General features: G+C 39.5%; 1 protein-coding gene across 4 annotated transcripts in view; it reads left to right on the top strand.

Moving 5' to 3' along the window:
- Positions 1–14,299, top strand: part of LOC132825885 (volume-regulated anion channel subunit LRRC8A) — a 59,392-nt gene extending 45,093 nt beyond the window's left edge. For 2 of the 4 annotated variants that reach the window (XM_060841486.1, XM_060841485.1), the window contains 2 exons: positions 2,758–4,906; positions 10,397–14,299. In XM_060841486.1, the coding sequence (XP_060697469.1) occupies positions 2,765–4,906; positions 10,397–10,672 (2,418 nt within the window). In that variant the 5' untranslated portion in view covers positions 2,758–2,764 and the 3' untranslated portion in view covers positions 10,673–14,299. The remainder of the gene's footprint in view (positions 1–2,757; positions 4,907–10,396) is intronic. The other 2 variants (XM_060841483.1, XM_060841484.1) reach the window with 1 other exon arrangement.
- The last annotated feature ends 1,618 nt before the right edge of the window (positions 14,300–15,917 follow it).

Genomic DNA, 15,917 nt, shown 5'->3' with positions numbered 1-15,917 from the left:
TTAACCCCAAATGAAATACCCATGTCCTTCGGTTAATTGAGGTTCCTCTATATAAATAAGAAAAAGCAAGAGTACCAACACTGATCCCTGGGGACCACCACTCACTTCTTCTCCAATCTGAGTAATGCACAACAATCCCAACCATTTCTGATTTGCTAACCAACTTGCCATGTGGCACAGGATCAGATGCTTTTTGATAGTTTAACTATTCAACATCCACAATACTATCCTCAACTAGTACCTATCTCACTGTGCCAAAGAACATAGTTAAATTTGTCGGAGATGACCGAGAATTGACAAAGCCACGTTGATTAGATTAGATTAGATTCCCTACAGTATGGAAACAAGTCCACAGTGACCCTCCGAAGACTAACCCGCCCAGACCCATTCTCCTACCCTATATTTACCCCTGACTAATGCATCTAACACTAGGGCAATTTAGCATGGCCAATTCACCTGATCTGCACATCTTTACACTGTGGGAGGAAACCAGAACACTCGGAGGAAACTCGTGAAGTCATGGGGAGAATGTGCAAACTCCACACAAACAAGTAAGACCATAAAACCATAAGAAATAGGAGTGAAATTAAGGCCATTCAGTCCATCGAGACCACTCCACCATTCAATCATGGTTGATGGGCATTTCGACGCCACTTACCTGCACTCTCCCCCGTATCGCTTAATTCCTGTGAGATTACAAATTTATTAATCTTTGCCTTGAATACATATAATGTCCGGCCTCTACTGCGCTCCATGGCAATGAATTCCACAGGCCCCCCACTCTCTGGCTGAAGAAATGTCTCCTCATTTCCGTTCTAAATTGACCCCCTTTTATTCTAAGGCTATGCCCAAAGGGTCCTAGTACCCTGAAGTCCACACCGACCCGCTGAAGCGCAACCCACCCAGACCCACTCCCCTACATTTACCCCTTCACCTAACACTACGGGCAATTTAGCATGGCCAATTCACCTAACCTGCACATTTTTGGACTGTGGGAGGAAACCGGAGCACCCGGAGGAAACCCACGCAGACACGGGGAGAATGTGCAAACTCCACACAGTCAGTCTCCTGATAGGACTGGAAATGTACCATTCCAGAAAATCCTTCTGTACACATTACAGGAATTTCTCCCCTTCCATACTCCACACTCTATCTCTTTCCCAGTCCAACTTAGGGTAACTGAAATCACTATTACAATCCTTCTTGTCCTGCAGATTATTGTTAACTGCCTACAAATGCTCTCTTCTACTTCTGATTATTTGGAAGTCCATAATAAATATCCAGCAAGGTTATCACTCCCTTCCTATTTCTTGCCTCCAAGCATATAGATTCTAATTCCGGAATTGCATTTCACTCAAGGACAATGACACTATTTTTAACCAAGACTATTACACTTCCTCCCTTTTTACCCACTGTTCTTTGATACTGGGCTCTCCATGAGCTTGTTGGCAGTGTGGTAACAGAACAATTGCTCCCAGAATCCTCCTTGGTCACTTCTTATTGCCTCCTCCTGTTTTTCACAGTGTCCCTGCTTTGCACCAACTTTTTACGCATTGCTCCCTCAGCTAGAGATACCAGGCTCACATTATTTCTGTCTTGCTTTGCCATTTAGCGCAGATACAAAGGAAAAGGCTTGTCATGATTGTCAGCAAGCCTTAGTCAGGTCAAGGAGGATAACAATTGCTCAAGAGATCCTGGCACAGTAAGTCTATTGTGGTTTCCAATACCAGCCCATGACCTGCATGGGAGGGTGAGGAGCTGAATGTGGCACTTCTCACTAATTGTCTTCACATTTTCTGTCCTATTGTGTGTTGTCTTCCTCATGTAATGAGAGAGAGGCAGTTATTAAAGAAAGTGTAAGTTGGTTGTATATCTGCTTTTGGTGCAAGTTGGGAGGTGTCCCGAGCGAGTGAGTAGACAACATAGAAGGCACCCAGGGCTCTTGGTATCAGAGATTGAGAAAGATACAAGCAAGTGAGGGGTGCTGCAAACAATAGTGAGAGTAGTGGAGCATGAACATTGGTGTGAAGTGGATACAGTAGCAATGTTAGAGTAAGTGTGAGGTATTAGAGAGAAGATGGTGACACTTCTTCTGGGAGAGTTGTGCCGGTCATCAACCTTTTCCCTCAATCCTGTGTATTCCTCCAGATGACCTTAACTCTGGTGGCAACCCTGGTGACTAGGCCAGGATGGCGTGTTCTGTTTTCAGCTCCCATCTGGTCTGTTGGGACTTCCAGGAATAAAGGGGTGCAAATTTAATGCTGAGATGAGGAATCTTTGGAACTCGTTATCACAGAAAGTAGTGCAGGCCGAGTATTTAATCATCATGATGCTTGAGGAAGCATCATTTTAAGCATGTGAGCATTCACTTGTGGTTTGTGGTTATTGTCCACAATCTGCTGCAAAAAGTTGACATTGAAGAGCATTCAAATTACACACAACTTTGAAATGGTGTACACTGTCTGGCATAATGGTTTTATCCTTACAAAGTGGCATTTCCCGACCTATTATGAACAAGTCTCACAGATGCGCTTACATGCATTAACTTGTTCTTCATTCAGCATCTTAATTTATTTTTACTTTGTTTTATATCAATTAAAATAGTTTTTCCACAGACATGACTCAAGTTACGAAGAGTAAAATCTATAATTATGCGCCTGAGTGTATGTAGTGCAAAGATTTACAATACTTAGTTTTATCCATATGAGATCCTGGTGATAAAGCTGTTTGCTGTTATTTATTTCTTTTAATTTTCAGGTGCGTGATGATTCCAGTAACAGAACTGCGTTATTTCGCTGACACTCAGCCTGCATACCGCATCTTGAAGCCATGGTGGGACGTGTTTACAGACTACATCTCCATTGTAATGCTAATGATAGCAGTATTTGGTGGCACACTGCAGGTCACCCAAGACAAAATGATTTGCTTACCTTGCAAGTGGGTTGCAAACGATACATGTCTTGAACCCTTTGATTACCCAAATGCAACACTCCCATCATCGTCATTCATTCCCCCGTTTTCCAGTGAACCCACGGGCATCCAATATGACTTGGACCGCCACCAGTACAACTACGTAGATGCAGTATGCTATGAGAATAAACTTCATTGGTTTGCAAAATATTTTCCCTACCTTGTACTTCTACACACACTGGTGTTCTTGGTATGTAGCAATTTCTGGTTCAAATATCCTCGGACCAGCTCAAAGCTGGAACACTTTGTATCCATCCTTCTAAAATGCTTTGACTCACCGTGGACAACCCGGGCACTATCTGAAACCGTGGCAGAGGAAAGTGACCCAAAGCAATCTTTTGCTAAAATGAATGGTTCAATGGCAAAGAAATCCTCTACGGTTAGTGAGGATGTGGAGGCCAGTGTACCCATGCTACAGAGAACAAAATCCCGCATTGAACAGGGAATAGTTGATCACTCAGAAACGGGTGTGTTGGATAAGAAGGAGGGAGAGCAAGCTAAAGCTCTGTTTGAAAAAGTAAAGAAATTCCGCACCCATGTTGAGGAAGGGGATATAGTTTATCAGCTCTACATGAGACAAACTATTATCAAAGTAATTAAATTTGCTCTTATTATTAGTTACTCACTTTATTATGTTGATGATATAAAATTTGATGTGTCCTGTATAGTAAACATTCAGAACCTCACAGGATATAATGTGTATCAATGTGCTCATCCATTAGCTACACTGTTCAAAATTCTTGCATCCTTTTACATTAGTTTAGTGATTGTCTATGGACTTATTTGCATGTACACACTCTGGTGGATGGTACGCCTTTCATTGAAAAAGTATTCATTTGAGTCAATTCGAGAGGAGAGTAGCTACAGTGATATTCCTGATGTCAAGAATGATTTTGCTTTTATGTTGCATCTTATTGATCAATATGATCCATTATACTCCAAACGTTTTGCTGTCTTTCTGTCTGAAGTCAGTGAGAACAAATTACGACAACTCAATCTGAATAATGAATGGACCCTAGAGAAACTCCGGCAGAGGATCATGAAAAACTCTCAGGACAAATTGGAACTCCACCTCTTCATGCTGAGTGGAATCCCAGACACCATCTTTGACCTGACTGAACTGGAAGTGCTCAAATTGGAGATGATCTTGGATGTCACCATTCCTCCAATCATTGCCCAACTTAGTAACCTCAAAGAACTTTGGTTGTACCACACGCCAGCAAAGATTGAGGCACCAGCTCTTGCTTTCTTACGAGAGCACCTGAAATCACTACATATCAAGTTTACGGACATCAAAGAGATTCCTCTATGGATCTACAGCCTGAAGAATCTCGAAGAGCTTCACCTAACTGGGAACCTGAGTGCGGAGAACAATCGCTACATCGTAATTGATGGCTTACGAGAACTCAAATGCCTCAAGGTTTTGAGGTTGAAGAGCAACCTAACAAAATTGCCACAGGTTGTCACAGATGTTGGAGTCCATCTGCAGAAGTTGTCTATCAACAATGAGGGCACTAAGCTTATGGTCCTCAATAGCCTAAAGAAGATGGTTAATCTGACAGAATTGGAGTTAATCCGTTGCGATCTGGAACGAATCCCCCACTCCATCTTCAGTCTCCATAACTTACAGGAGATCGATCTCAAAGATAACAACTTGAAGACAATCGAGGAAATTATCAGCTTCCAGCACCTACGGCGCCTAGTCTGCCTTAAGCTGTGGTATAACCACATTGCCTATATTCCTATTCAGGTTGGCACTTTGACCAACATGGAGAGGCTCTACCTGAACCGGAATAAAATTGAAAAGATTCCTGCTCAACTCTTCTATTGTCGTAAGTTGCGGTACTTGGATTTGAGTCATAATAACCTGACATATATACCACAGGACATCGGGTTCCTTCAGAATCTGCAGTATTTTGCGGTCACTGCAAATCGGGTGAGTGTGCACATTTAAAGTCTTAATAAGCATATGTTCACTATTAAACTAGATTTTCGTCTATTGTGCCCTCTTCCCAATTAAATATTAGAAAATCTAAAGATACTGCACCATGCTCTTTTTTCCCAGCTGCTGACTCCAACTCCTACTTAGCAGTAGTCTGAGACTAATCCAGTCTTTCTGCAATCTGATGTCACATTTGACCCTGAGATGAACTTCCTACTCACATCAGTGCCATCACCAAGATATCCAACTTCCACTTATGTTACATCACTTGCTTTATTCCTGTCCCCTTGTATCTGCTGCTGAAACCAAAAATCATGTGTTTCATAGCTGTATACTTGACTATTAAAGTACAGTCCTGCTGGCCTCCTATGTTCTACTCACTCTAAACTTGGAATCATCCAAAACTCTGCTGCCCATGTCATGACTCTCTCCAAATCCCATTCACCTGTGCATCCCTGTGTTCACTGATCTATGTTAGCTCCTGGTCAAGCAATGCCTTGATTTTTAAAAATTCTCATCCCTGTTTTCCAATTCTTCTGCATGCTAGGCTCTGAAATACTATCCTGCCCAACTATCTCTATTATGTGTGAGCTCTTCTATAATTCTTGCCTTTTGACCATCCCTGATTTTAGACACTTAACCATTGCAGGGCTGTGCCTTCAGTTGGCTAAACCCCAAACTCTGGAATTCTTTTGCTAAATCTCTCCCCTTTCTTCTCTTTCTTTACTTAAGATGCTCCTTAAATCCTACCGCTTTGGCCAAGCATTTTATTTAACTACCCTTGTCTCTCAACATAACTCATTATATAACTTGCGTCTTAATATCCTTGTTGAGGAGTCTTGGCTAATTTTATTGTGTTAAAGACAGTTGCATAAATTCAAGTTGTTGTTCTGCCCATCATTAATGTTGCCTTTTAATCAATAGGTTAGGACAATCTAAACATCTTTGTACATAAAAAGGAACCTCGATTATATGAACAACATGAGCGGGGAGTAATCTGTTCGGATAATCGAATGCCAGATAACACAGTTTAGCCAAGAGAGAAAATGCTGGAAAATCTCAGCAGGTCTGGCAGCATCTGTAAGGAGAGAAAAGAGCTGACTCTTTGTCAAAGCTCTCTCCTTACAGATGCTGCGAGACCTGCTGAAATTTTCCAGTATTTTCTCTTTTGGTTTCAGATTCCAGCGTCCGCAGTAATTTGCTTTTATCCACAGTTTAGCCAAGCATTGGGATCTTGCGATCTTGTCTGGATAATCCAAAATTTAGATAATCGAATGCCAGATAATCGAGGTTCCTCTGTATATCAGTAATACTATTGTTTGCTAACCATGTGAAAATATCTGCTAGGTAAACCCTCCTTCTACTAACATGAAGCCACTAAATTGTGAGGGAAACTTAACTGGGATTAAACCTCTGCAGCCTTGAGTTCTGGAGACTGTAAGAATTATGAAGATAGCATTAATAAAGGGAAGAATAGGCAGAGAGCAGGTGAGCGCAAAAGAACTGATGGCCTGAAATGCATCTACTTTAATGCAAGGAGTATAGTGTGTAAGGCAGATGAACTTAGGGCTTGGATTGGTGCCTGGGAGTATGACATTATTGCCATTACAGAGACTTGGTTGAAGGAAGGACATGTTGATTGGCAACTAAATGTTCCAGGATATAGACGCTTCAGACAGGACAGGGAGGGAAGTAAAAGGGAGTGTGGAGTTGCATTGCTGGTCAGAGACGATATCATGGCTGTGCTAAGGGAGGACACTGAGGCAGTCTTGGGTAGTGAGGCATTATGGGTGGAGCTGAGAAATAAGAAGGGTGCAGTTATATTGTTGGAGCTGTATTACAGACCTCCCAACAATGCGCTTGAGGTAGAAGAACAGATAGTTAAACAGATTATGAATAGACGTAGAGGCAATAAGGTAGTGGTGATGGAAGATTTTAATTTTCCCAACATTGACTGGGATACACTTAGCATCAGAGGTCTGGATGGAGTAGAATTTGTACGAAGCATCCAGGAGAGTTTTCTAGAGCAGTATATCAATAGTCCGACAAGGGAAGGGGCCATATTGGACCTGGTACTGGTGAACAAGCCAGGACAGGTGGCAGAAGTTGCGGTGGGGAATTTCTTTGGGAACAGTGACCACAATTCTGTAAGTTTTATAATATTTGTAGATAAAGAAGAGAGTGGTCCTAAGGGAAGAGTGCAAAACTGGGCCAATTATATCAAAATTAGGCAGGAGCTGGGAAATGTGGATTGGACACCGCTAATTGAAGGGAAGTCCACATTTGAGATATGGGAGGCTTTCAAAGATAGGTTAACGACAGTGCAGGATAGGCATGTCCTGGTGAAGGCAAAGGATAGGAAGGGCAAGATTCATGAACCGTGGGTGACAGGAGAAATTGTACGAATAGCCAAGAGGAAAAGCAAAGCGTACATGAGGTCTAGGCAGATAAGAACGGGCCCTGGAGGAATTTTGGAAGAGTAGGACAAGTCTTAAACAAGGAATCAAGCGGGCTAAAATGGGTCATGAAATAGTTTTAGCAAGCAGAATTAAGGAAAATCCCAAAGCATTTTATTCTTATATAAGAAGCAAGCGGGTGACTAAAGAAAGGATTGGTCCACTAAAAGATAATGAAGGAAGGATGTGTGCCGAACCTGAGAGAACGGGTGAGATTCTGAATGATAACTTTGCATCAGTGTTCACTGAGGAGAGGAACATGATGAATCTTGAGATTAGAGATAGAAGTTTGATTAGTGTGGATCACGTTGGCATAAATAGGGAAGATGTGTTGGGTATGCTAGAGGTTATTAAGGTGGACAAATCCCCAGGACCGGATGGGATCTATCCCAGGTTGCTGAAGGAGGCAAGAGAGGAAATAGCTGGGGCCCTGACAGATATCTTTGTGGCATCCTTAAATACAGGTGAGGTATTTCAGAGGACTAGAAGGTTGCTCATGTTGTCCCCCTGTACAAGAAGGTTAGTAGGGATATTCTGGGTAACTATAGACCAGTGAGCCTAATGTCGGTGGTGGGAAAGTTGCTGGAGAGGGTACTGAGAGATAGGATCTACTTATATTTGGAAAGGAATGAGCTTATCGGTGATGGGCAACATGGTTTTGTGCGGGGGGCAATCGTGCCTTACCAATTTGATAGAGTTCTTTGAGGAAGTAACCAAGTTGTTAGATGAAGGAAGGGCTGTTGATGTCATATACATGGGCTTTAGTAAGGCATTTGATAAGGTTCCCCATTGTAGACTAATGGAGAAAGTGAAGTCACATGGTGTGCAAGGTGTCCTAGCTAGGTGGATAAAGAATTGATTGAGCAACAGGAGGCAAGAGTAGTAATTGGAGGGAGTTTCTCAAAATGGAGAAAGGTGACCAGTGGTGTTCCACAGGGGTCAGTATTGGGGCCACTGTTGTTTGTAATATATATATAAATGATCTAGAAGAGGGCACTGTTGGTATGATCAGCAAGTTTGCAGATGACACAAAGATTGGTGGAGTAGCAGAAAGCGTAAGGGACTGTCAGAGAATACAGGATGATATAGCTAGACTGGAGAGTTGAGCAGAAAAGTGGCAGATGGCTTTCAATCCAGACAAATGTGAGGTGATGCATTTAGGCAAGTCTAATTCTAGAACAAATTATACAATGAACGGAAGAGCCTTGGGAAAGTTGATGGGCAGAGAGATCTGGGAGTGCAAGCCCATTGTACCCTGAAGGTTGCTGCACAGGTGGATAGAATAGTCAAGAAGGCATTACAGTATGCTTGCCTTCATTAGATGGGGTATTGAGTATAAGAGCTGGCAAGTCATGTTAAAATTGTACAAGACATTGGTTCGGCCGCATTTAGAACACTGTGTACAGTTCTGGGCGCCACATTACCAAAAGGATGTGGAGAGGATGCAGAGAAGGTTTACGATGATGTTGCCTGGTATGGAAGGTGCTAGTTATAAAGAGATGTTGAGTAGGTTAGATTTATTTTCACTAGAAAAAAGGAGATTGAGGGGGGCCTGATTGAGATTTACAAAATCATGAAGGGTATAGACAGGGTGGATAGAGACAAGCTTTTTCACAGGGTGAAGGATTTAATAACGAGAGGTTACGCTTTCAAGGTGAGAGGTGGAAAGTTTAAGGGGGATACATGAGGCAAGTACTTCACACAGAGGATGGTGGGCGTTTGGAACGCATTACCAGCAGAGGTGGTAGAGGCAAGCACGGTAGATTCATTTAAGATGCATCTGGACAATTGCATGAGTAGGTGGGGAACAAATTGGACGACAGGTTTAGACAGTAGATTTGGATCGGCTCAGGCTTGGAGGGCCAAAGGGCCTGTTCCGGGGCTGTAATTTTTTTTGTTCTTTGTTCTATATAAATGCTTAAGTGGTGTGCAGTACTTTTTTGACTTCACAGTTTCCTTTTTCTAATTTAATTTTTAATTCGCAAGTCAGAACTTAATTAGTCTGTGTTTTCTCTAAGTGCATAATGTTGAATCCTTTTAGGCATCATCTTAGCTGCTTTGTGCTGTTTATTCAAGCCTTAAAATACAGGCTGTTAGATTATTGTAGACAACATTTTTTTCTGACAATTACATCAGTTGAGATTAGCCCCAGTATTACAATGATGAAAGCCTTTTTAAAAATTGCTGTAAAATGTTCTTGAACATGCTATAGGTTAAGTTGATTTTGTCTTTAATTGTTTTTAAACCCATTATTTCAATATGCAATCTTCAACCTGCTCATGAAGTGAGTGTTAGGAAACAGACAAATGTTCACCCGGCGTCACTCTCTTACCAACAGAAAGATGGAATGGGACCCGGCTGCCTAAAACAAAGTAAAAGTTAGAAATAGCCACTTCCAAAGAGAAATTCTCAGAAGTTTACATTTTTCTAAATAAGCCACCCAAGCTCTTCAGTTCAAATCACGGTACAGAGGAGCCTTGATTATCTAAATGACATGGGCGGGGAGTATTTTGTTCAGAAAATTGAATGTTTGGATAATTGAATGCTGGATAACACAGTTTAGCCAAGCATTGGGACCATGCAGTCTTCTCTGGATAATTCAAAATTCGGATAATCAAATGCCAGATAATTGAGGTTCCTCTATATTCAAGAGCCGTATTTGATGATTGGAGATGTGTGCTATAAAATGAATATAATGGAAATATTACATTTCCCTACATTGATTTTTGTATATATTCTGTGTATGCATAAAACTCAAGAACCAAATATTGGCATAAATTTGTAATGGATTTGCTAGAGGATATTGAATGTTTAATTATATATCTTCTGTTCTGTAGCCAGTGTGAAAATTACTTCCTCCAAATTTCTAATGTTTGTTATATTAATTAAAAATTGGAGAGTTCACAAAATGTCTTCAGTATTCTCTGAATTAACAAGTATTTTCTTAATAAATGCTACTTCAGCCAGTAGTTAAAATATTTAACATTTTTTGTTCTGCATCTTTTGTTTTCCCCCGCCATATCTTCAGATTGAAACCCTGCCACCTGAACTCTTTCAATGTCGTAAACTCCGAACTCTAAACCTAGGGAATAACTGCCTGATATCACTGCCTTCACGGGTCGGTGAGCTGACGAGCTTAACACAGCTGGAGCTTCGGGGAAACAGACTGGAATGTCTCCCTGTGGAGCTAGGAGAATGTCGATTGCTGAAACGAAGTGGCCTTGTGGTGGAGGATGATCTCTTCAATACACTCCCATCTGAGGTTAAGGAGCAACTGTGGCGAGCAGACAAGGAACAAGCCTGAATATTGTAAGGGGGAAATATCCATTCTTGCCAAGTTATCAGCCAATTTTGAGGCCTGCTGTACTGTAATGATTGAGCAGATCTCCTATTGGGTACATCAAGGAAATATGTCTTGCTTTCTGTTCCGGGAACTGGTGCTGTCCAAGTGGAGCAGAACAATAGACAAAATGGAATGCCTGCCAGTAACTAAAAGAATCATTTAAAGAAGTAGCTGGTTTAAATATCTTAACACAATTAGTATCTCTGCTTTAATGAATCACAAAAAGCTAATATGTTCATAGCCATGGCCTGTCAACAGACTAAAATTGCCAATGCCTTGTTATTTATTAATTAAGCTGGTACTGTATGAGGGACCGGTACTGTATCTGCCCCAAAGAGGCAGTACAAACTTTGCATGAATATTTTGAGAAAAAGAAGTCCCTTTTGATCATCGTAGGCCAAATAAAATGCTAGTTTCTCATCAAGCTGATTTTCTTTTTAAGTTTAGCATGGTGATTGAACTGAACTCTCAATTCCACATCCTTTCCATCAATCCCTTCCAAACAGAACAGAACACTACTCAATTATCTTGAGTTTTGCTGGCAAAAGATTTGAGGAGAGGATGGGGTGCTTTCATGACAGGTCTTCTGCGGATGTATGCAATATTCTAAGAGGAGTGAGTACTGAACTTTAGGGACTGTTTGGTCAGGTTTTTTATAAAAAGTGTTAAATAGCTAAAGCTTAGTGTTTTTAAAGAAAAGTTCAATTTAATTAAGTTGTTGAGGCACTTCCTTCATTTAAACAAAACTGAGGAAATAGAGCCTATTTTCCATGACACATGTAACTCTGCTTCAAAAATACTTCGAATTACAATACTGAAGATAAGGTATAAACATGAGAAATGTTCCTTCACTCATATTTGAGAAAAGAGACAAGTTAGTTTTTAATTTTATTGTAAATCAAAAGCCATTTAACTTTGGGTAATGTGGCACAGGTTCAGAACCTCGTTTGTGCTTAACAGCTGATTCCAACAGCCTAAGTAAGGAAATGGATTGGGGATGGGAAGTGGAAGAGTGGTGCAGGATGCACTATTGAAGGGACAGGAATGATGAAGTGGAGCTGAGGGTTCCCACTCCTGTTTACTCATCATTGACCCCTGCTGGAAATGCATTTGTGTGGACCACAGTAATGAATGGAATTGGGCTTAGTTGGGATGCCTTTGTAGACATCTAGCCTGCTATGATTGTCAGGGTTCATTAGAGGAACAATGGGTATTTGGAGATGATATTCAGAAACCATTGTACCCTAGCACTTGAACAGTGGAATTTGAAATGGAAATATTCACTTAAGGAGCTTCTAAATATTTTTCTGTGTAAAATATTTCCCTCATCCATAGTATACTGTATCTTTTATGTTCTGTATACTCTCCTGTGGTTAACTTTTATAATATATTGAACCTGCATGCTGCACGGTGGCTGTTTGCCAATGAGAATTGCCCTTACTATCTGATTTCTTACCATTCCACTGTTTAATCCTATTATGTTTTCCTTCTATGCCACTGCTCTTCTAAACTAAGTTCTGTGTTTTGCTGGTATCCTGGTTTTGCTGCAGATTTTTGTTTAGATCAACATCTGTGTTTTGTTGGCTTACCTGCTCATTATCTCTTTGCACCATTGCACCTCTCTACACTTTGCCTCATTCAACTGGAAACTGAACAATGGAATGACATTTTAAAAAGAAACAAATAGGCAATATGAAAAAGATAAATTAAAGATGAAAGTCAGAGTGAGAAGAGGGCAGAAGAAGTATTGAGAAGCAAGTAGGATATCAAAGGCATATAGGGAAAAGGAATAATTTTTCTTCAAAAACTCATAATCAGTCAGTCAGTTTTTTTTAAAGAGAGGTAGTTAGCAATTTGGAGGGATCCATATAAACATCCCTGAAATACTATGCAGCCATTTGTGATTTTCCTGTATTTTTTGTTCCCTTTGCAAACATTCACACAATTTTTTTTCTTCCAATTCATTGTGATTATGTGAGTACTATCCTGGCTGGTACATTGATAATACATGGATTATAAGAATACTTTTGGAAGAAATGGCATTTGGAGCAGTGGGTGGCCTTGGATTAGCAGGCCTGTCACCTAAGGTACCTGGGTTCAAATCCAACCAGAAATAATGGGACCAAAGTATCTTCTGTTTGCTTGCCCTTTGGATGGTTTCCAGTAGACATGGGCTGACTGCACATACATTCAATGGCATACTGATTGGCAATGCCACATTGATAGGCATGGGTTGGAAAAATGTCCACACTGTTCAAGTCATAGTGTTCTACCAAGGCTGGAGCAAAGTAGAGGGAACTTTATGATTTTTAATGAAATGCCTGACTTGCAGCAGCTTGATACTGATGCGAAGATAATCCAACCAGGGTTAAGGAAAGACAGATCTTCATTGTTGCTTCTGTTTTAATGTTTTCTTAAGAAACTGTAGATGCAAAGTTTCTATTTTTGTTAATGCCCAAATTACTGAAAATGTTGCAATTGTCCCATTTACTCACTCGAAAGAAATATTGCCGTGTGCTTTGAGATTGACCTGCCTTGTAGCCAAGTTGGATGCTGTATATGAGTTAATTATTTCTTAATTGTCATTAATGCTAAGACTTCAGTTCTGTATCCTCAGGGGTGATAAAGCCTCAAACTAGTAGCAACACTTTTCTCAGGTTTGTTATTTTGATTGTTTGGATTATTACATGTGTAAGTGACTGTGTAACTATACTAGTTTACTTGCACATTTATTCAAAGCAGTAGAAAGTATTACCTAATGACATGAAATAGGCTTTATTCACAATTTTCATGTTGAAAGTCTACTTTTATTTCTCTTTACATGTAACCAGAAATGTTGTTAATTTCATGTCTTAACAGCCCTATTTTAAAGCTGCAGTGTTTTTCGATGGTCAGCATCTCAATTGAAATGTCATAAGATATCTCAATAATAAGCCCATCCATTTAGAATTTACCTCTCGTCAGAATGGTAAAATCTGGCATTTTTACCTACAGAAGTTGAATCGCTAGGAATAAATTGTAAACTTATTCATATTCTGTTGTATTGTAATTATTTGTGTGTTTTATTTGGATAATTATTCAACTACAATTGGAAACGGATGTAATTCGCCTCTTGCATGTACTTCAGTATTAATTTTCTTATCCACCCTTTTCGTTTCTTTCACAGCTCTCTCTCTCTTCCCAGCCCACCTCTTTCATCCCTCTCTCTCTTCCCCACCTACCTATTACTTCCCTCTCACTCTTTACCCCCATTTCTTTGCATATTTGCAAAACCAAATAGGAAACAACATGTATTTATTGTCTCATTTAAAAAAAAACATTATTAATGAAAGGATTACTAATTAATGCCAAAATGACTTTCTGACCTTTTTGGATCCAAGACGGAAATATTAAAAAAATTTAGATTGTATTTATACTTTTTAAAATGAAAGAATGGGTCTACTGTGTGTTCCTAAATTTAACAAGAATGAAAGATGAACTCCTATATTCCGCACTAATCTTACAAATAAATTTGTTAGTCATCTGTCCATTACCATTGAAAAGAATTAATAAGCATCAAGAATGTACAAAATATGCAATTCCAGATTAGATATATTACAAATATGTATAATAAATAGCTATGTAAATCTGTGTGTAAATTATAAAATTGTATAAAGTAATGTGCAAATCATTAGAAGTAAATGTGATTTTCACTGTAATCTTATTCTCCTTATATGTACACTCACCATTTACCTTAGTGATGCATATTACTGCACATTATTGCTGCTCTGACCGTTTTTAAATGTCTTAGTTTCTAATGCTGTTGCTTGCCTCCACACATACTCACTTACCAGGTAACATGGCTAAATTAACTCCCTGCTCCTCCGACCCCTCTCTGCAGCCAATGATATCTGGGAAAATGTCATTGACCTACAGTACAACTGTTGGAACAGTAATTCAATTAAAGTAAGGTGAATAAATATACAAATAATAAAAGCATGAATGTCCAGATAATGAGTGGAACTTGCAACTTCATGGGAGGGCCCGAGATTATCAGTCGACCATGATATACCATTCTTATTTGTCCTTCTATTGACTTCGTATTATATAGAATTAAGTATAAATCTGTAAGTGTAAATCTAATTTTTTTCTGCAAAGTCTCCAGCATCATTTGACTCTCTCTAGTTTACCTTGTTATTGAAGCATGTTACTGCACATTGTCACTGCCCTGTCTTCTGATATTAATTTGCTGGGGAGGGAAGATGTTGGCTGAATAAAGGAAAACTGCATGTTTTTTGAAATCTGCTATGGATTTATTTTTGTCAACTTAAACATTATTCATGAGACAATGTGCCCAGGTCCATCGTGGTACTTGAATCCACAGTCTCTGACTCCAATGACAGCTGTGTTAAAAGCTAAGCCAGAAACTTACATTTTTTTCCTTTACTGGTGATTGACCTACTGCATGGTTTTTAATGTTGGATGGATGAGCATATCAGATGGAAATCAATTTTTAATAATGGGAAAGTATGTGGGGAAACAAATATAAAATTAGAAAGCAGATAAATAAAGTGACAAGTACACTTGAGTAAGTCCATAGTTAAATATTGGCTGCGTGGAGAAAAAGAGCCCCAGTACAGTCTGTAAAACCGATGAAGCTACTATGTAATTATTACTATTACTTAGGGCTATTTTAATGTGTGATGCCTTCAGACGGCTGAGTTATAAGAAAAGTGATGGCAATTAAAAAGGAGAAACATGCACTGATAGACATAAAGAATAGAATTCCACACTTCATTTGCCAACTTGGTTGTGTTAATTGTTTCATTGTGGTGCTGTGTAACATTAACTATTGAAAGATGGAATAATTCTTAAACAAACAATGAATACTGGAGAAACTTCGAAGGTCTGTGAGCATCTGTGGAGAGAGAAACAGCTCACATTTTGAGTCTGGATGACTTCTTTAGAATATCTTTATTCAAATGCAACAGTTCTTGTTAATGTTAGCATATATAATTAACCAGATCATTGGTTTAAATCCTTTTTCTCCATTCTAACATGCCAACATCATATAAATGAGGCATAATTTTCTCTGTGGTATACATGTTTTCAGGTTCAATATTGTTTTAAATTATTCATTTTAAGTTGTACTGTATTCATTGTAAGGCCAGTGGGAACACCATGGAGTAATTTAGATAGAAATTGAAGAGCTTTAAGTGCAACTAAA

Source organism: Hemiscyllium ocellatum, chromosome 21, assembly GCF_020745735.1.
Source record: "Hemiscyllium ocellatum isolate sHemOce1 chromosome 21, sHemOce1.pat.X.cur, whole genome shotgun sequence".
NCBI classification, from domain to species: Eukaryota; Metazoa; Chordata; class Chondrichthyes; order Orectolobiformes; family Hemiscylliidae; genus Hemiscyllium; species Hemiscyllium ocellatum.
The sequence above is the reverse complement of the archived record's forward strand: the minus strand, read 5'-3'. Positions and strand labels throughout refer to the sequence as shown.